The sequence below is a fragment of the Apiospora marii genome, assembly GCF_038362585.1.
Source record: "Apiospora marii strain CBS 49790 chromosome Unknown utg000002l_segment0_segment0, whole genome shotgun sequence".
NCBI classification, from domain to species: Eukaryota; Fungi; Ascomycota; class Sordariomycetes; order Amphisphaeriales; family Apiosporaceae; genus Apiospora; species Apiospora marii.
Genome location: NW_027117373.1, coordinates 3947985 through 3973360, shown reverse-complemented (window position 1 = coordinate 3973360; position 25376 = coordinate 3947985). Strand labels below are relative to the sequence as shown.

General features: G+C 54.2%; 8 protein-coding genes across 8 annotated transcripts; 5 read left to right on the top strand and 3 right to left on the bottom strand.

Annotated features, from left to right (window-relative positions):
- Nucleotides 1-885: 885 nt before the first annotated feature.
- On the top strand, nt 886-1338 carry PG985_002923 (uncharacterized protein; the record flags this gene model as incomplete). Its single annotated transcript, XM_066822692.1, has 1 exon — nt 886-1338. The coding sequence occupies one exon, from the start codon at nt 886-888 to the stop codon at nt 1336-1338; it is 453 nt and encodes a 150-aa protein (XP_066690124.1).
- A 1094-nt stretch (nt 1339-2432) lies between these two features.
- On the top strand, nt 2433-4010 carry PG985_002922 (CAIB/BAIF family enzyme; the record flags this gene model as incomplete). Its single annotated transcript, XM_066822691.1, has 4 exons — nt 2433-2606; nt 2688-2719; nt 2798-3429; nt 3505-4010. 4 exons carry the CDS (start codon nt 2433-2435, stop codon nt 4008-4010), a joined length of 1344 nt encoding a protein of 447 aa, XP_066690123.1.
- A 1835-nt stretch (nt 4011-5845) lies between these two features.
- PG985_002921 (uncharacterized protein) lies at nt 5846-6682 on the top strand (the record flags this gene model as incomplete). The annotated part of the gene is made up of 1 exon (XM_066822690.1): nt 5846-6682. One exon carries the CDS (start codon nt 5846-5848, stop codon nt 6680-6682), a length of 837 nt encoding a protein of 278 aa, XP_066690122.1.
- A 1211-nt stretch (nt 6683-7893) lies between these two features.
- PG985_002920 (cyclin-like protein) lies at nt 7894-8976 on the top strand (the record flags this gene model as incomplete). The annotated part of the gene is made up of 1 exon (XM_066822689.1): nt 7894-8976. One exon carries the CDS (start codon nt 7894-7896, stop codon nt 8974-8976), a length of 1083 nt encoding a protein of 360 aa, XP_066690121.1.
- Nucleotides 8977-10172: 1196 nt separating this feature from the next.
- On the bottom strand, nt 10173-11720 carry PG985_002919 (uncharacterized protein; the record flags this gene model as incomplete). The annotated part of the gene is made up of 2 exons (XM_066822688.1): nt 10173-10477; nt 10595-11720. 2 exons carry the CDS (start codon nt 11718-11720, stop codon nt 10173-10175), a joined length of 1431 nt encoding a protein of 476 aa, XP_066690120.1.
- A 1005-nt stretch (nt 11721-12725) lies between these two features.
- PG985_002918 (uncharacterized protein) lies at nt 12726-13721 on the bottom strand (the record flags this gene model as incomplete). Its single annotated transcript, XM_066822687.1, has 1 exon — nt 12726-13721. One exon carries the CDS (start codon nt 13719-13721, stop codon nt 12726-12728), a length of 996 nt encoding a protein of 331 aa, XP_066690119.1.
- A 2546-nt stretch (nt 13722-16267) lies between these two features.
- On the top strand, nt 16268-17662 carry PG985_002917 (uncharacterized protein; the record flags this gene model as incomplete). Its single annotated transcript, XM_066822686.1, has 2 exons — nt 16268-16839; nt 16915-17662. 2 exons carry the CDS (start codon nt 16268-16270, stop codon nt 17660-17662), a joined length of 1320 nt encoding a protein of 439 aa, XP_066690118.1.
- A 2041-nt stretch (nt 17663-19703) lies between these two features.
- Nucleotides 19704-20750, bottom strand: PG985_002916 (Meiotically up-regulated protein; the record flags this gene model as incomplete). The annotated part of the gene is made up of 1 exon (XM_066822685.1): nt 19704-20750. The coding sequence occupies one exon, from the start codon at nt 20748-20750 to the stop codon at nt 19704-19706; it is 1047 nt and encodes a 348-aa protein (XP_066690117.1).
- Nucleotides 20751-25376: the final 4626 nt, after the last annotated feature.

The following is a 25376-nucleotide window of genomic DNA, read 5'->3' as shown; positions in this document are numbered from 1 at the left end:
GCATCACTTGATCTGTATTACCACATATTGAAAAGGGCCTCATGCCACTTGCTTGCCATCTTAACCCTGTCCGCATTTTGTTCCGTCTCCTCTTGATGTTCTCTGTGTCACAGACTCACAGGTGTTCGCGGGGTTTAGGAGCTCAGGGGTTGTTCTTGCTGGCATAGTTGCGCTATCAAAGTTAGAGTTGCAGGTTGGAAGCCTAACACGCATAGATACACTCAGTGGCCCGTAATCGATTCAACGTTTGGTCTCGAGTGATGAGCGATTCGTATCTCGGCGCCAAAGTCCAAAACACAGCAAGACTAAATAAAACCTGCGGAAAAAATGCAGAACACCAGTGCATAACTTCCTAGGTGATGTGCATGTAGGTACGCAACTTGGCCTATCCACCTGCTACTGCTATCAATAGTTCCGATTTGCAGTTGCTGGCAGACCCTGGGCCAATAAGATAGCAGGTGATATGGCTGACGACGTGGTGTGGATCAAAGCGGGTACGTCATAGAGCGATTGTCACCAAACCAGCCAAACTTCGACCCCGGTCGTGCATACGCCCTGAACGCGGCGTGTAAGTGAGACGATCTAGTATGATAGAACCCTTGACCCCTCCTTTTCGAGAGCAGCATTTGAGCCTCGAATCCAGTGCTTTAGGTAAGTTAGGTATGGAGCAGTGGCTTGCTCAGTTCTCGTACAAAACCCAAAAGGGCTGCCTGGTCAGGCTCTTTCTTTGTTGATTCCACCCATTTGCTTCTATCCCCCTTGAAGTTTGTCTAACCTAGGACCTAACGTGCCATACCTTTTCATCGAACCGCATCCAGCGTTCAACCAACCATCTTTCTCACAAGAACAACAACTCCATACCACATACCACACACCACATACATCATGGCCTCTGCTCAACCCGAAGTCTGCCCCGTCGTCGGCACGACGAACGACACCCTGCCCCCCTCGCACCCGGACGTTGACCTGTCGAAGCCTGGCCAGACCTGCCCTGTAGTTGGCGCCAAGACGGACCACCACTCGTCGCTGCACAAGCACCCCAACGTCGAGCTGCCCGCCGACGCGCAGAAGCCCGACGCCGGCAAGTGCCCCGTCATCACCAACAAGATCGTCAACGACCCCAAGAGCCAGGCCATGGATGACAAGGTCTGCCCCGTCGTCGGCTCCGTCACCACCATCCTGCCCCCCGACCACCCCTCCACCGCCGGCAAGGGCGACGAGGCCGAGTGCCCCGTCACCAAGGCCAAGATCGGCCACCACAAGGACAAGGTCACCGAGCACCCGAGCGTGTCTGGCGCGGCCCCCGGTGCCGTCTGCCCTGTCGTGGGACACGCCTAAGCTAGAAGAAAACTGCAGAAGAAGAAGAAGCTCTAGGTGGGACAACAGGGGACGACTTATTGTACTGCTTACTTGATTGCTTGGACTCGGATAACGAAGCGCATTGATTTATATCACCCTATGGGATGGGTGGCATCTATTGATTTCAGGTCGTCACGGTGTTTACGGGTGTAGTCCGCTGCAATGATCCTTTTCCAGACAGTCACTGGTCAATGAGCATCATCGCCAAGACGATGTCTCATCCCGTACTATTTAGTGCTGTACTGAGCCGATCAGGCTATGTCGTCCTTTACTCGCTTTGGGGCGTTACTTTTGTCCTCGTTTCCATGACTTCTGTGTACATAGCAATGAATACAACCCTCCGTCAAGCCAATCTAGCCTTGAAATTTCGGGATTTACAACGACTGTAGGCTTCAGAAATACCACCCACCACACGTTGGCCTTGAACCCCGATGACACTGAGATACAAGGCGCGTACTCTAGGTATTTCCCAGAGCGAGCACTAACAGCCTGATGTGTGGCCACTCACACCGATCTGGTTACAGATATGTATATTATGTGCAAGTAATGGGAAACTAAGAGACACTACCACTTTCCCATGTTTGTATATTTAGCAGCGGTTTCGAGCCGTTTTGACAATTTGTGCTGTGGGGGGATTTTCTTCAACGGGCAGACGATCACAAAAGTCGATGCGGGACGCCTCCATAAAACCATCCATTTCAGAACAACCCCCCACTGCCCCTCCTCCATTGAAGACCGCCAAAGCCGAGGCCGCTAAGGAGGTTACCGAAAGAAGTGGATGGGCAATGGATCGACCTCCGAAACTCGCGATGTCTGTCTTTACTTTCCCTTCGTTCACGTCAATCGGCTGTATGACATATATTTCTTCTCTGTACATTCTCCCAGAAGGAGATACATGACGACGTTATCGGGAAGCCGGAAACGATTGAGGCACTCGAAGGCGAAAGTGACGTAGCTAGCGTTCGACGACCCCGAGCTTCGCGGCGAGGACGGCCGACAAACACTGGACAGCAGACCGTTCGGGTAATAAGTAAGAGACCGAAGGCTATTTTCTTTGTTGAATAAAAACAAAGATGTTCAATCGCAGTCTCGTTCGCGCCAGCTATGGCCTTAAGACCTTCCCGCAGGCGATTGGGCGGTGCGGGCGATTTCAACGACGACCTTACTCCATGGCCGCCGACTCAAGTTCCTCGACGCTACCACTGGCAGGATACCGCGTGCTGGATATGACGCGAGTATTGGCAGGGGTGAGTCTCTTCTCTATTGCTCCTATTGTGTGTCCCTACCTATGATATTCCAGCTGTGCTGACCGCGCCACCCTCTCGTAGCCGTACTGCACACAAATACTGGGCGACTTAGGGTAAGATTATACCCACCCAACTATCTAAGGCTCTTGAGTCCACCACACACCCAACAGTCCGGCTCATACCAACACAAGTGCAGAAGTGATCAAGATCGAGCACCCCGTCCGCGGCGATGACACGCGCGCCTGGGGTCCGCCCTACGCCTCCTACACCTCCGGGTCCGCGCAAGACGGGCCCGGCGAAGCCGCGTATTTCCTTGCCGTCAACCGCAACAAGAAGTCCCTGGGCCTCTCGTTCCAGCATCCTGAAGGCGTCGAGATCTTGCACAAGCTGGCGGCCGAGTGCGACATCCTGGTCGAGAACTACCTGCCTGGCAGTCTGAAGAAGTACGGCATGGACTTCGACACGCTGCACAAGATCAACCCGCGGCTCGTGTACGCGAGCATCACGGGCTACGGCCAGACGGGGCCCTACGCGAGCCGCGCGGGGTACGACGTCATGGTGGAGGCCGAATTCGGCCTCATGCACATCACGGGTGCCCGCGACGGCCCGCCCGTCAAGGTCGGCGTCGCGGTCACGGACCTGACCACAGGTCTGTACACGAGCAACAGCATTATGGCGGCGCTGCTGGCGCGGGGGAAGACGGGCCGTGGCCAGCACATCGATGTTGCGCTCAGCGACTGTCAGACGGCTACACTGGCCAACATTGCCAGCAGCTGTTTGATAAGTGGGAAGAAGGACACGGGCCGATGGGGCACTGCGCATCGTAAGTTACACTGTATCATGGATCATGATGGGGGCGGGCACGAGTATGAATTGGTCTCGCTAACAAGGGTTTTAGCCTCCATCGTGCCTTACAAGTCATTCAAGACCAAAGACGGCGATATCCTGTTGGGCGGTGGAAACGACAGGCTGTTTGGGATCTTGTGCGACGGCATCGGGCGACCGGAGTGGAAGACGGACCCCAAGTACGCGATCAATGCGCAACGAGTCGCCAACCGCGACGAGTTGGAAGACAAGATCGAGGCGCTCACGGTCGGCAAGACGACCAAGGAGTGGCTCGACGTCTTCGAAGGTAAGGGTATGCCCTACGCCGCCGTCAACGACGTGCAGGGGACCCTGAACCACGAGCACACCCAGGCCCGCAACATGGTGGTGGAAATGGAGCACAGCGAGTGCGGGCCAATCAAGATGGTCAATACGCCGGTTAAGTACTCCGAGAGCAGGCCCTCGATCCGCACGCCGCCGCCCACGCTGGGCCAACATACTGACGAGGTGCTGGGCGGCATCCTGGGGCTCAAGCCTAGCGAGATCGAGGGTTTGAAGGCCAAGGGCACTGTCCGATGATCAGGTACAAGTACGCCTGAAGGCCTAGACGCGCTGCCGCCCCCAAAATGAAAAGGACACCTCGTTTAGGAGATTGGTAGAATCCAGTTGGTTGGGAGGACAAAGCATCCTTTGCAATCAAAACAAGCTGGACTGCCGGAGTGACAGGTCATTTAGTTGGAACCGGATGCAAGCGAAATTCCAGTACAGCCGCGCTCGTGTTTGCGTGAATGGCAGATTAGTCTGCCAGGTAGGCAGTGTCAGTTGGGCTTGTGTGTTTTTAATGTGTCCATGCCATGCCCATGCCCGTTCTTATGCGACTCTGTGTCGCTCTGCCTTACATACATATTTGTAGACCTGTCAATACTGCAGCTACCCAGCCTATATACCACCCACCTCTGCCGGGCCGGTCTCAACTTCATTGCTTGGTTGTGATGGTGGTGCGGGATCGCGAGCCGCTCACTGCCTCGAATTTTAATGATTTGGTAATACGTTTTGCTGCAGGTAGGTAGCATTTCGTCACTGCGCCCTCAGGTGTGTCTAGACTCTGCCGTGCAGGTAAGGTGGTAGTGCATGCAGGGCCAAGCAACCGCGGCCACCTCAGCAAGCGTTTTCTGCCGTACCACACACGAATGACTGATGAGCAACTCGCTTACTACAATATTCACTGCCCTCTTGTGCCTGCCGTCTTTTGCACTTGCATAAAATTGCAAATCAGCACTTCGGCGGATTGATCCAATGATTATGACTTTTTCTCAAGCCATTATGTATGGAGTGAACGGCCATGATCCAGATGGCTTCAGGAATGTGGAAGGATGCAAGGGCCCAGAACGACTATTGATTTTATGCTTGGGGCTGTACCTTGCCGATCGGATTGATTACGTGAATTATTTTGGGGGGATGCTTTGGATCAGCAATCCGATTCAGCTAAGCTACCTGGTCTCATTGTCTCATTCAGCTTAGCCTGTCTGCCTTCCTTACTGTTGAGCCTAGTGACTTGCGTACAATCCTCGCTTATGCGGGAAAGATGTTCGTCGATCCCTGCATTAGAGGACTGCGCCGCTTCTTCTTTCGTTGCCCTTTTGCCCTTTTTGGCGCTTACTATTTGTTACTGCCCTGGGGGGCCGCGCCTGTTGGGCCAATTGCTTTTTCTCGCCAGGCTACTGCGCACACAAGGGCACGACTGCTAACCCGCATAACCGTCACAAGGGCACACGGCTTGGCCTACATACGGCAAGGGAACGGGCTGTGGCCAATTATAGAAATCATGGGGCACGCGATGGATTACTGGGCCCGGGCGCCTTTTGCCTGCGTCCCGAAGGGAAACATGTGCTCCCCGCGTGAGTGTCCTTCGAGGCAGAGAGATACCTAGAAACAGGTTCGTCTCGGCAGGCCTCGGATGTCGTCGCCCAAGATGCAAGGTGCATGGATATGTAGATGGATGGGACCACCGCACATACGCCCACACACCATCGCCAACAGCACATTTAGGACCGATCGACCCCACGGCATAACCTGGCTTATACCTGGGATCGGGTATGTATTTGAGTCCACTTCCTCCCCGGTATATCTGAAGGGTAGTAAGTCTGGAGTGTTCGTCATTCTCAAGTTGCTCCGGCGGAGGAGTGTATCCTACATATTTCTTATACGATTCCTCCGCTCTCTATCCCGAACATCATCTACGCTTACCATCCTCTGTGCTGTAGCACATCTCATTTACATAATTAGTCAGAACTTCTGTACTGGGACTTCCATACGCAGGTCTACCTCCGTCTCGTACCAAGAATCACCCATCTAGTCAATCTGACCATATCAATCTATATATACCTACACTTTACACTCCCCTCTCGCCTGCTATGGCACCAACAACGGGGGACAATGTTGCCCAAAATGATGCCTTCGCAGGCCCCAACAATGCAGGCAGTGAGAAGCCCTCGGCGTCGCTCACGCCGTGGGTAATAATAGCCATCACCGCGGCCTCATTCCTCGCCGTGACCTTCATCGGCTTCATCGTCGTCAGCCTCATGCGGAGGCGGCAGCGCCAGCGCCAGCGTCTCGGTGCCAACGCCGCCGCCGCGGTGAAACAGCATAACAGCAAATACTACTACCGGCAGCACAGCCGAGAAGGCAGCTTCGAGAGGCCGTGGCCCAGTCCGAGTAAGAGCCAGTACCAACGACAACCCGAGGAGGCAGCGGAGCTGCAGCGCTCGCAGCTGATCGGCAAGTCGCGGGCTAGCCGGGAGTCATGGAGCTCGTACGGCGGGTCGGTGGTGGTGGCAGACGCCACATGCCTGCCGCAGCAGCAGCGGTCGCAGTCGCAGATCAGCTTCTCGAGACCGCACGCTTACACCGCGGTTTCTTCCCAGGACCACCACCCCACTACGTCGTCAACAAGTACCTCAGCAGGAGGAACCGGGGCGAGTAGGAATCACGAACAGTGCCGTTATGACAACGGCGACTCCGAAGACGATGACGCATACGAGCCGGCCCCGAAGAAGTCCATGTCCTCCAGTGACTGGAAGGAGCTGGAGGCGCAAGACGGCCGGCTGCGATCCTCTAGTCTACAGGATCCGGCCACCCTGGGCCGGGGCCATCCGGCGTTCTCGCCCGAGCTACAACGGGCCCCATTACCTGCCCGGCTGCCCAGGACTCTGGTCGTAACCGATCTTGCTGCGCGGCGAGGTTCGCCCTGATCGTCCCAACCCAATTCTTTCCTATTTCTACAGGCTGGGGAAGATTAGAAAAGCGGTTTGCTAGGATCGCGTTTGCTCTATTGGAAGAGCTGAATTGGTCACCTGGTTGTTTGGAGTTTGGGGCATTTTGGGAGGCGTTTGACAAGGTACTAAAAGTTGGATGGCATACCATACACTGCTGATTCAATCAATTGGCGTTTTTCTCTTCTTGATGCATGGGGGACTTTCGATTGGGGAGTTTTGGAATCGATACCGGAGAGATAGATCGATCACATCAGCATGTGTTTGGCGAGTCAATGGGAAATTTGATCATTTTAGGTACCTACCCAGTAGGAGAGCTCCTCAGAAGCAGGAGCAAGCAGTAAATAGCTCTAAACAAAGAATAAATATCAAAGGAATCACTTACTCACTTCATTCAATGAGTGAAAATGCTTTGTGGGAGACTGCCTTTGTCAATCCACCAGTGATTTAATAGAACAATCGCAGGTTGGTTTGCTCTGGCTTCCTTCCTTCCTGCCTGTTCTGCCAACCATCGATCTCGAATCTGATTGATGTCTTGGATCACTGGGCCTTCTGATTCTTTTTAACCTGCCTCCTGCCAACTCCAGACAGATCAATTGCATGGTTCACATGCCCGGTAGTCCACAAAGCATACCCAGCTCTTGTCAGCAACTCATCTTCCTCGCAGCAGTCTGTAAGTAGTTGTCAACTGCTTGCCCCACCAACAAGTTTCCGGCGCCGTGCAAAGAATCTGTCGGAAGCCGAACTCATAAGCAGACACCGTTTCGGTACAGGTCAGTTCAGTCACTCCTTGCGCATTATTTCCATGCCATCTGCCCCATTTGCCTGCTGTTCAGTGCGGTGCCGGTTAGGTAATTGAACCAGCTTGAGCACTGCCTGGATGCCGCTGGGTGATTCCACCTTTCCCGACACTTTGCTCCGCTCCACACACTACCCAATTTAGTTCCGCTCCAGTCCCATAGACCGGCTTACTCATCCAAAAATAGCGCCGAGGCTGCAACGTCCAACTTGGACAACTGACAGGCGTCTACTGAGGTAAGCTGCTGACAATTCTTTCCATTTCCATCGTCATCACCATCGCCATCAACCCAGACCGAAACCAACCACACTCGTTCAACAAAAGCAAATACACTCTCTCCGACTCTGCGTTCTATCTATCATATCATTGCGACTGACGCGAACTGACCAACATGGCAGTTGCGAGCGGTGCGGCCGACGCCAACATGATGGCCAACATGGCGGGCGGCGCCCCGTCGCAAGGCGGCTACAAGGAGAACCTGAACGAGATCCTGGTCTGTCCCGACTGCCAGATCAGCCCCGCCAACCTGATGGAGGAGTTCTCGGCCGGCGACATGGTCTGCGGCGACTGCGGTCTGGTTTTGGGCGATCGCATCATCGACACACGATCCGAGTGGCGCACCTTCGCCAACGACGACCAGGGCGGCGACGATCCTTCGCGTGTCGGTGACGCCATGAACCCTCTTCTCAACGGCTCCCAGCTCGAGACGGGCATCGCTTTCGGCGAAGGCAGCCGCGCTCGCGAGCTCCACCGCGCCCAGAACCGCTCCCAGAACGACAAGGCCACCAAGGGTCTTCTGAATGCCTACCGCGAGATCTCGACGCTTTGCGACAACATCGAAATCCCCAAGGCTGTGCAAGATAGCGCCAAGCACATTTTCAAGATGACTGACGATGCGAAGTTGTTCAAGGGCAAGCCTCAGGAAGTCATTGTCGCCGGCTGCATCTTCATCGCCTGCCGACAGGCCCAGGTTCCCCGGACGTTCCGTGAGATCTTCGCCCTGACCAACGTCTCCAAGAAGGAAATTGGTCGCACGTTCAAGCAGCTCGAGAAGTTCTTGCAGGGCCACCGCGAGAACAACACCTCCAACTCCATCCTCAATCCCCTCGACAGCTACGAGAACACCAACACCACCAGCGCTGAGGATCTCTGCGGCCGTTACTGCAGTAACCTCAACTTCCTCAAGCCTCACCAGATGGAGAAGATCTCCAAGGCACTGGCGCAGAAGAGCTCCACGGTTAAGAACCTGGCAGGTCGTTCGCCTCTGTCGGTGGCCGCCGCCTGTATCTACATGGCCTCCAACCTCATGGGCGAGCCTAAGAGTACGCGGGATATTGCGAATGTGGCGGGTGTGAGCGACGGTACCATCAAGACGGCGTACAAGTTCCTGTACGCGGAGCGCGAGAACTTGATCGAGTCGTCGTGGTTGAAGCCGAAGGGCGAGGGCGATATCAACAAGCTTCCTACCAATTAGTCGCTGGTAGGAAACAAGAACGCCACTAGACACCGTCTGCAACGAATGGCAGAGAAATATGCCGGCGGATTCGGCGCTTTAGATGGCGGCATGGCGGCCGACCCCAAAGACCGCCCACTTATCGAGGAACTGCTTCGGGACAAAGCACTCCTCGAAAAATTCGAGGCTCTACGCCTCCAGAAAAAAATTTAGTGATGGGCGTTCTTGATTTGGAGTACTGGAGTTAAGTCGTTACCGCAGCAAACTCGATGCATGAGGGTGATTCCATTTGCAAGCTCGCGCTGCTGGTTCTACTGCACGCTTCTTTCCTCTCCCCTATCACCACGTCGTTGCCTTTCAGGGATATGGCTCCGTTGGCACTTGATTCCATCGACTCAACACTATTGATAGTGCTGGTGGCGTACTTGGGATTTGCTGGTAGTAGTACTCTTGAAACACGGAGAGCTACGGCGGCGGCAATCATCTTACGAACACGACCCCTGCCCCTTCTGCTGATACATATCAGTCTTTGATTGATTGCGGTGTTCTTTCGACAGCCTTGGGCTGCTAGATTGTTACCACGGGGGACTGGGAAGCTGGCGTACGTCGCTCTTGATGGTGTCCCATAGATGCAATAAAATGCATCTTGGTATCTGATTTTGATGGTCTTCGTGCTGTGTGAACTATGGTTTTGGCTGGTGTCGTTTGAGGTGTTGCGAGTCCAACGTCTGGCATATCGCCTGCGATTAATGGCCAGATATCAGACGTTAGGCATGGTGCTGACAACCCCCGAATGATAAATGGGCCGTAACGGGTCCCTCTGCAACATGGTCCGAAAAAGCGGTATGAAAAAAATTAGCCTGTGGTTTTGGTATGTCGAGTCGATCTGGTACGCGTTTGGGCTTTGGAATTGCTGGTCACATTGCTTGATAGACTAGAGATTGCACACACATCCGGTTGTTGCTGTAGACAATAATGAGACTTGATGATACCCCAATCTTCTTGTGGGTTTCTTGTGTCAAAGTGGCTCGATGATCTTCCGGCTATGCGTGCTCGTATCTTCCAACAGAAATCCGCGAATCAAGTAGCTGAGCGTATTTAATATGGTGTCGGGATCGCTCACCCAAAGGACGCCTGCAGTTTTCACATCACCATACGAACAATGGCAGCATAATGCGTGTTTATATAAGTAGCAGTATACGGACTACCATGACTTCTTACCAAGCGTTCGGCAGTTGGTTTCCGAAACGCCGCAGCGCGGATCGTGAGCAAGTAAGCTTATATGCCTGAAGACACATGGCTGTCATGAGAACGCAATCGACGTTGGGGCTGACAAGCAGCAAAGATAAAACCAGCGGCTTATGGTTGTTGCCCCTCTGCCGCGGTCGAATTCTTGCGACACACATGCCTGTCTTCTTGTCCGTGATGTCAATCTTCCTGCCGTAGTAGTCTCCCATCATGACGAGAGATTCTTCCACGCCATTGGCATTATGAAAGCTGCCGACGGCCTTCAAGCAGTTGACTACAAATACGTCAGGTCAGCTTCCGTGCTTTTTTTTTCTCTATTTTTTTTTTTTTTTTCTATTTTTTTTTTTTTTTTTTTGGACTTTTCAATCGTAATTGTGTAAAGGACACTTACAAGTCAATGGGCACTTGATCTGGAAGACTTCTCTCCCGTTGGCATCTTCGCCCGAGAAAGTGGTTCGCAGCAACGTGCCCTGTTCTCGAAGGTTAAGGAGGTGTCTTCCAGCAAATGACAGCACGGTGTCGTTCAAATCGAGTGAGGAAGCGCGCATGCCCGTCACTTTGAAGACCGGGCTGCCATTCGACGTCCTGATGTTGAAGCCGGTCTCCGATTTCGTGAGATTTAATATCATCGAGTCGTCTTTGTGGTAATCCGGGAAGAGTACGTTGGCGGGAAGTTGAACCGTACCAGGTCGCGGTGCAGGGCGCTGTGCTCGATGCTCCTCCCGGGCCTCAGGCCGAGTTTGTCCCGGTCGAAAATGTACTTTGGCTGGAAGCCTGACTGAATCAGGTTGCACCACAGGCTTCAGTGCCGGTCTAACTACCATAGAATGTTGTTCTTGGTACTGTTTCCGCCGCTCTTGCCGTTTCAGCCATTCTTCATGTTCTTGTTGTTCTTGTTGTTCTTGTCTTTCATGGTTCTGTTCCGAATCCACAGTCGTGGCTTTGGATACGCCAGATGCCGAAATCTGAATTGGATAGGTATTTTCTTTCGTAGTAGATCTAGTTCTTGAAGACAGTTTCGCCACATGAGACTCTGATTTTGCCCCCGAGGTGTTGGTAGAGCCGTGTCTTGTGGCCAGGACAGGGGTCGTTCGTTTCCTCGAGGATAAGGCTTTGGACTCGAGCTCAGTTACTAGAGCGTCAATTCTTGTGTCGACATGGTTTAAGATATCCAACTCATGTATCCACGATTGACCGGGACCCGTTTTGCCGTCGCGCCTCATCCTATCGTGCTGGTGTACCCCAGATGGAATGGGGATTACTTGGTCAGCATAACCCGCGGCACCCGACTCATTTTTCGAGGGGCGATAGGGAACTGCTTCGTCAAAGTGGTTCAAGATTGTAGGCTGTTGCTTTCCGACTATAGCGGGAACTATTTGGTCGGCAGGGCTCGAGATATAGGAGTCGTGACTAGTCACTCGAGCAAGGACTGTCTCGTCAACATGTCTCGACGAGCTCTCCTGCGGCTCCTTTGACACAGGTCGATTTATGGGAGCCAAACCCAGACAGGCATACATAACGGATGGTATGATGTGAGGGACATGAAGTGAGGAACCTGCTGCTTTCTTAGTTGAGGTGGCGGAGTACCAATTTTATGATCGAGGTCGCCCTTCCACAATCTAATAGAGTGTGCCTGGGACGCTACTGATATCAGTATAACGGTGTGGAGGTAGGCATGGTGCATGTAGTGTTCTTTCAGCCAGATGAATACACATCTACCGTTGCGCTCCAGTCTGCACGAAGCAATGCATCCGCGGGTACCGCAATATAAGCAACATGAGACTGACGCGTCATCCGTTGGTGAGGAATGAACACTCGAGCCAAAATTTCAAAGCTTATACTGGACTTGGCCACCTGGAATATGCCGCAGAAGCACTGTTGGGGGTTGTTGGCTGAGTGCCGGTATCATGTGCCATATTGAGCGGTATACACCGTTTTGCAGAGAATCTGCGTCCAGTCCATCATTACTACTTCTGCTGACTCTCGAGCTTCGGTGACCATGCGAAGGCCATGATCATGACGACAACATGCCAAAGCAGCAGAGAGTTGGGGCATGAAACTCCGGGCTTGTTCGTCCGATGGACCAGTCCGAATTTCTTAAAGCGCGTCGGAGCTAGAACCTCCAGATATTGAAGGGACGATAAAAAGACGTCTGACGTAGAGTTCGGCTCGGTTTGATCGCTAAGATTACCGCCTCCAACATATTCCATGTATATCATAGCCATGGAGTCCGCCGGGTCGAGTATAGTCGCGTATCAAACGTTGTTGATTCGCCGGGACTAAGATGAAAATGCACCCCTATCCAACCCAAGACATATGTCTCGGCTGGAGATTCGCGAGCAATTCAAGATAGGAAAGATAAGCCACTTTCGCGTCAAATAAATACGTCGTATCATCCATTGAACCGGTCTATCTATTCTATCACCACCCAAACGCCAAAAGCCAAAACCAGGCGGTGGTGTATCGTCCTGCTTGCTGTTTTCCCAGCACCCACGACCGCCAGACACCTTCCTCAATATCCTTCATTCCCGGCAGTGATTCGCGACGTGGTCGCAGTCCGACGTGTCCTGGGCCATGGGGTACGTGGACTTGTACTTCATGAGGGTCTCGCGGAAGCGCAGGGGGCGGCGGCCCGTGAGGCGCTCGACGACGTCCGAGGTCTCGAGCATGTAGCCCTTGGCGACCATCTCGCCGCAGCAGAGGAGGTCCTCGATGCAGAGCTTCATGGGCAGGTCCTTGAAGTCGCCGTCGACGCCCTCGGGCAGGCCCTTGGCGGCCCACCACTTGCGCAGCTCGGCGTCGGGCATGTCGACAAACTCGCACTGGTAGCCCGTCTGGTCGCAGATCCAGTCCATGATCTGCCCGTCCGTCACCGCCTCGGGCCCCGTCACGTGGTAGACCTTGTTGGCCTGCCCCCGGCCCAGCAGCAGGGCCGCCAGCACGCGGCCGCAGTCGTCGCGGGCCACGTAGGCGGCGCGGACGTGGTGCGTGTTGTTGAGCCACGAGTCGCCGCAGAACTGCCAGCAGGGCACGAACAGCTCGGCGATGTTGTCGGCGTACAGGTAGTTGCGCTGGATGTTGTACTCGAGCCCCGACTCCTTGATGAGCTTCTCGATGTGGGCGTGGTCGCGCGGCAGGAAGGGCAGGTCCTCCTCCTTGTCGACCTCCTGCCCCGCCCCGACAAACGACGTGTAGCAGATGCGCCGCACCCCGCACTGCTTGCACGCCTCGATCACCCGCGCCGCCTGCTGCCGCCGCTCGCCAAACGCCCACGTCGATACCATGGACACGGCCTCGGCGCCCTGGAAGACGGCGAGCAAGCTGGCCATGTCGTCGTAGTTGGCCTCGGCCACCTCGATGCCCTTGGCCTGCCACGCCTCGAGGCTCTCCTTGGGGATGCTGCTGAGCTTGTGCGATGTGAAGACGAGCTTGTCTTCGGGTTTGGCAATCTCGGCGGCAAACGCGGCGGCGACACTGCCGAGCTTGCCGTCTGCTCCCGTCAGGACGTACTTGGGCATTTTCCTCTATAACTTCTGTGACGGGATTGCTGTGTGTGGTGTATAAAAAGGGGTTATGATGATGATCTTGGTTGGTGTGTGTGTTGGTTGATAGGTAACAGTTGTTGTTGTTGTTGTTATTGCTAACAGGGATCGCGGGAATATCTGAAGAGTGAAGTCAAGTCCTCCAGTCCCCGACAGCCATGGCCGGCATGCTCATAACTTTTATATCAGCGAATTTGCCTCATTCTGCGTACAGCTATGCTGTCATGCGGCTGGCCTACAGGTCCCTCCTTGATTTTCGGGCTGGATGTTCATGGTGTGATGCGCGTGGGTAACAGCTGGACCTCCCCTCATCAGCCCACGTATCCCGAAATGGCGTGTTGCCGCATGCAGGATAGCCCACCCTGCATTGGCCAATCGCGCCCGGTCCCAGCGGTCGGCACTCGCCGCAAAAGGACCCTGAATAATCGGCGGCAGATCATCAGGTGCCTGCCTCAAATGGGCGGCCGTTGATTTGTAAAAAAAGATCGGATCCGAAAACGAAGATGTTCTTTCCTTCCCATCATCCCAAAGATCAAGGCTCGATGATAGCTCGACAGTGGTTTCCGACGACTATCGGGAAAAGGCCGAGTACTATCCGTCTCTCGGGCGAATTCACACAAGTCGCCGATCCTGAGAAATCATACGATGTTTTTTGCTCCACCTTGCACGGCCAGATGGAACAACGAGCGTCGACGTATTATGCATTGGCGTTGCCTCCGGCCACAATCTTCAGACAACCGCAGAGGCCTTTTCCCCTCTACCATTGGCCCTTCGTGAATTCCCGGAGCCTTCTGCGGCAAATCCCTCCACCCCAGCCACGGTTCTAGAATCCAGAATCTCAGCTGCCAGGTTCGGCTGCAGAGCCAGCTTTCGAATACAGATAAGATCTCATGAAGATCCTGCCGAACGCAACACTGGCTTGGTGAGGGGTTGCAATGGACTCGGTCTCCCGCAGCTTTGCTCGAAGCTCTGTGCCATCTATCGAGGCTAGCCAGCTGGTGCGAGGATCCCCCAACCCGTCATCCGGCTCGGCTATCCGAAACGTGGGGGTCAATCAATGCCTGATTCTCTGCTTGGAACTGCCATCTTCAGTCACCACAGGATCCTGAGGTCATGCGTCATTTGTGATATTGGCTACATAGCGGACGCCGGCAGAGGCCGGGCCACCCAACGTCTTGTGGACTGCTCGAGGCCAACCGGGCACACGCATACGGATTCCCGCTCACAAAGGAATCAAGCGCCTGCCCGCAATGTAGGTCGCCCTCTGCATGTGCAATTCCGAGGTCGTTGGTATCGGTGTCAGATACGAGGTCGAACGTGGGCAATGCAGCGGCGTCCATGTCCTGAAGGAGTAAGTCTATGCGCGGGGAAGAAACCTGGGGAAGCGTGTGGTACGTCAGCTCCGCATGCGTATCGCAGATCCCGTTAGTGGACAATGCCAGCAGTCTGGGCGGCACCCCCGGAAGGCGCCAGATGCATTTGAGGTCGGGCCAAGACCATATTCGGTGTGGGGAGCTTACGGTACGCACAACTGGCCTTGGGGTCACGAGATGCCGAGCGCTCAGTGGCCTGCCCTTTTGAGAGGTTACCGAGACAGGCACTGGGTGCTGGGTGCTGGGGCTGCTCCGCTCCCCCATACTTCACCGCCGTGCCTTGCATTGTCTTCACATGTTGCTTGGTGCCGTTGTCAGTGCCGGGACCTCGCTCAACCACCACCACTTCCTTCCTCCTTGGGGCGAGTGACCTGCTTACTCGTCTTGCCCAGTCACCGTCACCGTCTCATTCCGTCTACACCCTCGGCGCTGAAGATTCTATAGTTTGCAAGACCGCGGGGCGTATTGGTCGGCCAAGCCAGTGACGTCGCATGCCACGAGGGACACATGACTGACAAAAGGCAGAAAGCAGCTTGGGCGCCGACACTATACCGGGGTATCCACCGAACAGGCTATGTGCAAACTCCCCCACATTCCTTTTTCTTCCCTTCTTCCCCGCATATTGTTTTTTGCCCAATACCAATACCGGCCTATATATAGGAGCACCAATCAGAGGGCGGCCCCTTCCCCTTGAGGCATGTCCCGGCACCGTTTCGGGCCCAGGGTGCCTGACAAGGCCCTCGAGTCATGTTTTTGTGGTGACGGCGGTGTCCCGTGCCAGCAAAGCCGCGGCTGTTAAAATACAATAGGGTCTGGGTAGCATTCGCCCTGCGACTAATCATAGCTCGGAGTGGGTAACTTCATGCGCTGGTTTCACCAAAAGAAATGATTCTTGTTTCGCGCGCCTCGTTTCGTTTGGGGCCAAGGGCCAGGTCCTCGGCGAACCGTGCCAGGAAGGAAGGGCCGGAAGATGAGGTGCCGGGTCCAAGATAAACAAAAAGCCAATGCCTATGCGTGTATGTATAAGGAGGCCCCCGTTGATCACATACTGTATCAGGTCGTTCTAGCTTGCAAACATTCTTTCTTTCATCCCATCTTTCCCTCCCTTCGCTGGTCCGTTCCCTCTCCTCTCGAAACACGCCCCCGATGATGCAGATCTGCCGAGCCGCAGTCGTCGGACTGCTCAGCTTTGCGCTGCCGGAGGTGCTGGCCGTGCCGTCGCCTTCCGCCCCAGCGGCGACGTTGGCCGAGCGCGCGACCACCACCCTGTCGGACCTGACCATCTTCTCGCCGCCCTCCAACGCCGGCTGGGTCGACCCGCGCGTGCTGTACGCGCGCGCCGTGGCCCTCGAGTCCGGCGCGCTGCTGGCGACCTGGGAGAACTACTCGCCCGAGCCGCCGCTCGTGCACTTCCCCATCTACAAGTCGACCGACAAGGGCCAGACCTGGGCCAAGATCGGCGAGGTGCGCGACACCGAGAACAACTGGGGCATGCGCTACCAGCCCATCCTGTTCGAGCTGCCCCAGGCCGTCGGCGCCTTCCCCAAGGGCACCGTCCTCGCCGCCGGCAACAGCATCCCCACCGACCTCAGCCTCACCAAGATCGACGTCTACGCCAGCACCGACGGCGGCGCCACCTGGACCTTCGCCAGCAGCGTCGCGAGCGGCGGCGAGGCCCGGCCCACCAACGGACTCACCCCGGTCTGGGAGCCCTTGCTCATGTAAGTTATCACGGGCAATGCCTCTTTCTCCTCGTCACGACTTGGCCCCCGGCTAACCACCGTTCTCACACACAGGATGTTCAACAACGAGCTCGTCTGCTACTACTCGGACCAGCGCGACCCCAAGTTCGGCCAGAAGCTGGTGCACCAGACCACCAAGGACCTCAAGACCTGGGGCGCCATCGTCGACGACGTGCGCGACGACGCCAACTACGCCGCCCGCCCGGGCATGCCGGCCGTCGCCCCCCTGCCCGACGGCCGCTACATCTACGCCTACGAGCAGTGCGGCACCGACGGCTGCCGCGTGCACTACCGGCTGCCCGACAACCCCGTCACGGGCGTCCTGGCCGCGCCCAGCTTCGGCCTGCAGTCGACGAAGGGCACCCGGCCCACCAGCTCGCCCTACGTCGTCGTCTGGAACAACGACACCATCGTGCTCAGCGCCGGCTCCGGCTCCCAGCTCTTCGTGAACCGCAAGCTCGGCGACCCGGCCGCCTGGGTCGAGTACCCGACCCCCCAGCCGGCGGCCTACTCGCGCGGCCTCGCCCTGCTCGGCCCCGCCGAGCACGACGCCCTGCTCCTCGTTGGCGCCGGCGGCCTGCCGCCCAGCACCACCAACCGCGTCAGCGTCAGCGTCGTCGACCTGCGCGCCACCCTGGGGTCCGCGGCCAAGGCTCTCAGCAGCAGCGACATCAACACTAATGGTAATAGTAACAGTAACAGTGGCGCCGTCGCCATCGGGCAGGCGGCGAGTAATGGCGCGGCCGTGAGCAGCGGCGCGGCGCGGCGGCGCAGTCTGCCTCAGCTGAGGAGGAGGGGCTAGGTTAAGTACATAGCTACTCTAGTCAGGCGTGTGACCACTGAACTGCCACCTTCCGGCTTCGACGCCAACGAAGGCGTCTTTTGGCACCAGAAACTTGTTCATACTTGTATAATGTGAAAACACTAAGTAATTAATTACTAAATAATTAATTATATGCTGTTACAGTTAAAAGGATAACCGTTATCACTTCGGGCTGTATCCCCTATTCTCATGTCAGAGCGAGTCGTCAGCCATTTGTTCTTGTTACCGCATTCACCAGCTAAGAGGCCTAAGATCGGAGGGTTGGTCAGTCAGTCGCTAAGATTCTTGCACCTGGGTAAGTAGGAAACAGATGTAGCTCACGTAGATTAGTACGAATCAAGACTGGTAGTAGTTTGGGATACTTTTATATTTTTTATCTCTAGGTTGTACACCATGACTAGACTCAACTCCGGCTACCCAAGGTGCGCGGCTTGGCCTAGCATCCTCTGATTGAGGCACCAGGAGCCATATGAATCATCGCCATGCTGCCCCAGGCAGCTGTAACTTGCCCCTGTGAGCCCCGTTTGTTGTTTCAATGTATCCTCTGCTGATTTCGTACCAATTTTGTGTCCCAGGGACCGCATCCGCCAGCCATTCCCGCCCATCCGAACCGAATAGTACCGTCTCTCTTTCCTCTTCTTCTTCTTCTCAAATCCATCGTGCCAATCGTAAAAACATCCGAGAAGTGCCTTGCTACGAGGCATAAATCATAGGGGGAAAGAAATAAAGAAATGAAAAGCAGGACAACCTCGCATTAGCCTCCCAACCAGGCAACCGGAAATCCAAGACCCCCCTTTTCTAAAGTGTCTGAACCAGAAAACTCTAAGAATCATGTGCTGCTGATGTGACAGCTGGGACTCGAGGTGGGTATCGTCTTGGGTAGAGCCTCTTTCCGTAGCCATGTCGTGTTGACAACAGACATGCAGACCAGCCCAAGCCAGATAAACCACAATGAAACAATGCGCAAAATGAAAAAACAGGGAAAAAATAAAAGAAGGCAAGGTGCCCCAGTGCCGTATCTTCAGCGACCCTGTAGCGTGCAGCGAAGCCCGAGTATGGAAGCCTGTACGTGCAACTCGAGTGCCGTGTCGACGATGGGAATGTGTGGAAACCCCTTTTCCAGAGTTTCTCAGGTGGGCTAGAAAGCCCACTGCTGTCGTGGCAAGCCCCATATAACACCCGCTCGCGGCGAAATGACTCGATACCACCTCCTTCAATGCGTCAGAAAGAAAAGGAATCGGTGGGCAGTCGGACCATGGTCATGTACCATGTTAGTTGTTTTTGAACGCCTCGATGAATCCTCAGTTTTACCAGCCGGCCCGTATAAAATGCGAATGAGAAAACAAATAGCCGGGATCTATGGGGATAATGAACGCCGAACCGTGAATTACCGAAACCGACCAACACCATTAGACAATTATCGATAGGAAAAAGTCGTGAAAAAAAAAAGTAGCGAACCCGCTCGAAGCACCACGTGTGGAGTCGATTCGGGAGTCGCGAGGGACAGAAGCGCATAGACAATCGTATTAGCCTGGCCGAGGTTCTGGGGCCTGGCAGGGCATTATTTCGAGGTCGATCGTCACTGAGTGCGCGAAATCCAAGAAGAAAAACGTAATGCAGTGTCCAGAAGTAGGTATGTCGAGTTCATTTCGAATACCTCATCATAACATGGAAATGTGTTGGGTATCTGAAGAGCAAATGTAAATCCCTAAATGTGCCGTAGAAGATGTCCAAGTGGACTATTTTGCAATGCTGTATGTAGGCCGAAAGCTTGCAGTGGTTGCTGGGCCGAAGCCCCAGGACAGCTGATGCATCTGCTCGCCAGTCGCCGATGCACCACACCCTCCCGCCGTATTATCGGCGATGGTGAGATTTCAAAGGATCCAGTTTAAAGCAGGATAGACGTCCTTGTCCTCCGTGGTGCAGGCACCATGTATTCACCCAATGATCGCGACGCCAGAAGAACGAGTAACATCATTCATGATAGTCATCGTCCTGATTTTCAGATTCTCATGGTTGCTCAACCCATAACAGGCTGGCCATAGGAATTGTGGTGAAAGTAATGGGCTGGCTTCTGGATGGATGACATGCATTGAGGGCAATTGCAGTCAGCAACGCTCGAATCCCAAGTACCGTGGCCACCGTAATGTCCGAAGAATGGCTGTTGGTAATGAGATGCTCGGTTGCCATAGGCACCGTGATGATGAGACATGTTCGATCCATGATAGTTTCGATTATTGGCGTATCCCGCCGACACGGCAGAGCCAAACCAGTCGTTGTAGCGTGAGTTGAGTGATGCAGCGGAGTTCAGGTACTCGGGAGTACCATAGCCAGAATCGGGGGGTGTCAGAGGATCAGTAGGCCAAGCGTTCTGGTATTGGCTTTGCCACGAATTCTCGCGAGGACGGAACTTGTTGCGTGTTTGTTGCAGGCGCTCAAATTCATTGGACTCCTCTGGTGTCCAGCCTTCGTAGCCAATGGAGTGGTTGCGAATACGAGGATCCGACCGCATGGAGGTGACCAACGGGACGAGGCGCTCGCGGGCAGCGACCTGAGACAGATGGTGATGGGCCATCTGCTCTCTCTCCTTGGTTGCCCGCCACTCCTTCCAGCTGCTCAACCAGGCATTATAGTCACCGCTCTCGTCGAGGTTGACATACAATGACCAGTTCATGTGGACGAGCCACTCGGTTTCCATCCGGTTGAGCTCCTGGACAGGGATCCCGCTCACCTCGGACCACGAACGGTTCTGGAAGGTGTTGTCGTCGAGAAACTTACTGCCCAGCAACAAGGACACAGTAAGCAGACGCCAGACCTCGCCCTCGTTTGGCTTGAAGGTGCGGCCAAGGTGCTTGAGGGTGTTGACCCTCTTAGCCAGATAGTTCATACCGAGAAGGATTGTCGTACTTGGCAAGCGTGTTGACGTGAGGATCTGCGAGACGAATTTGCGGAAGGCGACGGTGACAGGAGTCTCTGGCAGGACGACGCGCATTGCCATCTCGGCCACATACTCCGCCATAATTTCAACCTCATAATCGAGGACGGCACACACACCACCCGGCATCATGGCGGTTGGATAAAGGCTCCGTCAAAGATCTTACGAGGACCTTTGTCGGAGTAAAGGTGTTCTGCTTCGAGCGCCTGGAGAGATGAGTATGGGCAGCAAATATTATTGGCCTCGGTGGTTGGCTGCGTGACCAGGGCTGAAGAGAGATTGGCTGTCGGAGAGATTCCGCGGTTGAGGAGAATCTATTGGTTGCCTCCAGCCATATGTTGTTTTCCGTGTACGGATGCCTCGAAAACAAAAGGGAAACGGTATATCGATGTTTAGATATAGAGTCGAATGCAGAGATTGGGCAACAGGTATTTGATGTGCCTGGTGTCGACTTAATCTTCTAAACAAGACTGTCTCGATACTGCTATGGATATATCAAGTCGGCTTGTGTTATGAAGATGGGTCTCGTAAGTCGGGGTTGCCGAAATCGTAGGATCCGAGAAACGTTGGTCGTAAGGAAATTTTCAAGTCAGACAGTTAAGTCGACCAGAAGGTATCGTTATATCGGCGCGATGGGCACGATATGAACAGTAGAAGTAGGGTAGTTCCGAGGAAAACTCTAAGGCACTGAGGTCATTGTTCCCGGATTAGTATGCTATTGTTCGTACTGGTGCAGCACAAAGCAGGTGAATGAAACAAATGTAGGAATGGCAGGCACAATGGTCTGTGTGTCTGAGTTGTCAAGAAACGGACGACAAGAGAATCTGAGAATTAATGAGGAATGTCGGAGACCAAGGGGGAAAAAGCCAAATTCGAACAACACTTGAGGATAGGCCGCCTCTGGCTGTGGAGTTGCAGATATGGCCAAAAGAGTTTGTCAACGACGCGGCGTTGTCAAACCAACAAGCTCCCAACTGACCCCAGCGGAAAGATATAACTATGGGAAAGAAAAGAAAATTTTCCGACCAGTCTGCAATCCGAGGTAAAGGCTAATGGCAAATGGAGAAAGCCGCATGAGTCGTAGGTGACTTTTCCTGTGACCAGGATGCGACACCAACTATCAAAACAGTCGGGAAATGAGAAGATGCGTGTCGTGTCGTAGGCGGTCCGGGGGGGTGCTTGGGAGTGTGGCAGACTAGTGGGATCACTGGACGAACAATTTCGCATGCGTGAATGTAGTGGGTACGTCCAAACTCGAAATCGACGGGCAATCCAAACCGGCAGGGGAGAGGCAGTGCAGTGCAGGCAAGCTTTTTGAAAGGCAGTATTCTCGGTCAATACGACGAAATAGAAAAATCAAAGGCTCACCTGGTGAAGTGGTAGAAGCTGACAATGAAGCCCTGCTACCACACAAACACAACCGTAAACGACCTCGAAGGCAGATGGTGAATGTCCGTTGGAATGATTCGTAGGGGCGACTCTTCTCGGTTCTGTCGTCCTTTCCAAAGGGGCCCTCCAGTCAAGAAAGGCAGCGTTGGTGGTTGAGGAGCAAGCAGAAGAAAAGAGAAAGCAGGTCGCTTTTTCCACACTCCCAGTGTTCAGTCGAAAGAGAGGAGAGAGGTGCGAATTGGTCCGTCCTCAGGTCCTCAGCACAGGCGTCTCTGCACAGCAACCGGGTGTGCGAGCGAGCGAGCCGAATAAGACAAGCTGGGCTGAGCCGAGCGTTTGGCTTGGGTAGCGCTTTTTCGACTTTGGTCTCTGGTCCCGAGGGAGTTCGATCGTGGGCGGATCGTACGGAGTAGAGAGGGGGAAAACCTGAATCCAGACGCCGGTTTACCTCAATGAATCAGTTCTTCGATTGAGGTCCTTTGCCAACTTGAAATGACCAGTCGCGGAGTTCGAGGTAGAGGGGAGAGGTGATGGGGAGTGGGAGAGGGAGAGTCGGATGTGAGAGACTGGGGTGGGAGGGACTCGAGGAAGAGTACTTTTTGAGACTGCTGCTGCTTGGGATGGTGGTGGTGGCCGAATGGAGCCACTACAGACTACAGGAACCAGACTGGAGCCCAGCACTGATGACTGGCGCTGCTGGGCGGGTGGGATGGACAGTCAGTGAGTGACGGAGGAGGTGGAGGAATGACCAGGTGAGATGCAAAATCCAAACCAAACCCCAATTTGGTCCACTTTGCCTGCTCCTGAGTACTGTCCTGAGCTCAGCGGAGACAAGGGTTATTTGGACGGACCAGTAACGGTACAAGAAATCGTGGAGGGTCAGGGGCGGGCCCAGTCCAAAACCCATCGAAGCAAGGGCCACTGAATGCTGCGGGTATTCGAGTGGTAAGTTTGTACGTAGTTAGTACCGTCTACAGTAGCATGCAGCTGATAATGATTTTTTTTTTTTCTCTCTCTCGATTTTTTCCTCTTCACAGGGTGATCTAACGTTCGATGACGATAGGTTCTTCTTCCCTGTGCTTGATCTGGCCAATCTCTACTGACCTACGCACGTAATAAAATATTTCTCTTGACTTGTACCCTAAGATGCATTGTGCATGAGAGCGTATTCATACATATCTACGCACGCATGGAAAAGTGAAGTTTTCGAGCCGGCCGGTTCGACCCAGTAGTAAGGATACGTGTGTCGCCGAATCTATCGATACAACAATTCATCACGACCGCCAGGAAGGCCCTTCCTCATACGCACTCACTCGGCTCACTGCAGAAGAGCCCTGTGCGCATTGGCCCGAGTCGGCTCTGTGCCCGCCTGTGTCTGCTTGCTAATACACGTCGGGGTGGGAGGTACACGCGAGGTGTATCAATCCAATCCATTCTCCAGGCCCACTCCTGGGGCTTTTGGCTTGGAGGAGGCGTTTATTTCTCCCATCACTGCTCCATGGGAGTCCATGCTTGTCCCGGCACCCTGTCACTTTTTTTTTTCGATGGGGTATGACCTTGTATCGGCACGGAAAACGGATCTAGCAAAACGGAACCTACCCAAACGCAAGCAAGCAAGATCTGAAGCGTAGCACGGGAAGGCTGGGCATCGAGGTCCAAAAATACGGAAAAGAAGAAAGGGAAAAAAAAAGTCGCGCAAAAAACCCCCGAGGCCGGTCCCCATTTTGATACGAGGCGATGGCAAGATGTTCTTGGAATGGCCTGGTCGATCAATCCCATTGCGTCGTTTCGTATGTTGCAGACATCTCGCGCACGGCATGCGAGTGGTTTGGTAACCGGTCTCACCCCCATGTCGACAAGTATTTTACAGCCCAACGAAGCAAAGCCCTCCATCTGGCTGCTTAGATGATGGACGATGCAATACAAGGTAGCCCAGGCGTCAATCACGATTGATCAGCCATCGAGCGCTGTTTGGTGGTTGCGTAATAAACGACACGGCTACGACTAGATGGATTATTGAGAGAGCACAGAGTAGGTGTGTACGGATATACTTACTCATTCGAAGATCATGGACGTTTTGGGATGGTCTCCTGGGATGGTCTCACCGACTCAACGGTACAAGGTAGCGTGGCCCTAGAGCGCGTCCATGCCTCATGCAGCTTAGACTATTGGAAGTTCTGGCCAGGGCTGCTCCGTTTCTTTCTTTTTTTCCTGCATTTCGAGCCCTGGGCCACTGGACCCTGAAGATTTCATGCTTGTGTGAGGTAGTAGCAGGTGTTAGCTGTTGCCCGGAGCACCAAGGCCGAACTACCTGGAGGTAGGTGGCAGGCTAGAGGCGCGATCCACTCCAAAAGCAGCAGACAACCGAGACGCGTCGTTGGAGGAAATTGCTCGGCCTAATCCGGTCTGCCAGACGGATTCCTCAGCAAGGAACCATTCATCATGTGTTTGCACCTGTAGATAACCATCTGCTTCGCCTCCGTTCTCCGTTTCCTCACCTGTGAGTCGGTTTGAGCAGGGCAAGCGGAGGTGCGTGTACCGTATGTTGGGTCTACAATGACCATCTATCCTCAACCGGTGGGGGGCGGTTTGTGATAACTTCGCATAGAGTTCAAAGGAGCATCAAAGTCTTGCATGAGCTCTGGCGACCCAGAACGTGAAAACGTGGGCCTCAGGGAATACCTACACGCCAGCTGGAAGAACCGTTGCCGGTTGTACGCCTGTTTTTTTACATTACGGCTTGGGTGGGTGAATGCGAAGCTAATTCTGGGACCTGCAAGTACTGTAATGATATGTAATATCCGGAACGTCCAGGGCCTGCGCATTGCTTCATTAATGCTCCCTCCCCCATCTAACCTAGGCTGTTTTGGACTTGATGATCGCCCCGGAGAATTGAATGATTCGATTCAATATCTTTGATTGTTTGTGCTGACACGTTTGGGGAAGGCAAGAGGTGGTATTGGACCAAGGTTTGCTGGGGGAGTACGTTTTGTGTCAGGTGTACTCAGTATTACCGTTTTTATTTTCGCGCTCAAGATGCCGAATTAGAACTCGGCAAGCACGGATGAACCTCATATTTGTTCCATGACACCAAACACTGGCCAGGGTCCAGGCAACTTCGGCAAATCATGGGAGACCACACCCTCCAGAAAGCCTGTTGCCCGTGAGTGGGCTCTGGGACAGCGCAAAAGGCCCTACCCTATCCTACCCTGTGCCTGTGCCTGTGGCCGGCGGTTGGTTCACGTGAAAAAAAAAGCACCCTTCTGCCTGCTGCTCGCTATGCTTGCTTGTGCGTGTGTGTGCCAACTGCTTGTCAATGTGTAAATGCGCCACCTGTACAAACAGGAACCCCATGAGCTCGGGGCTTGG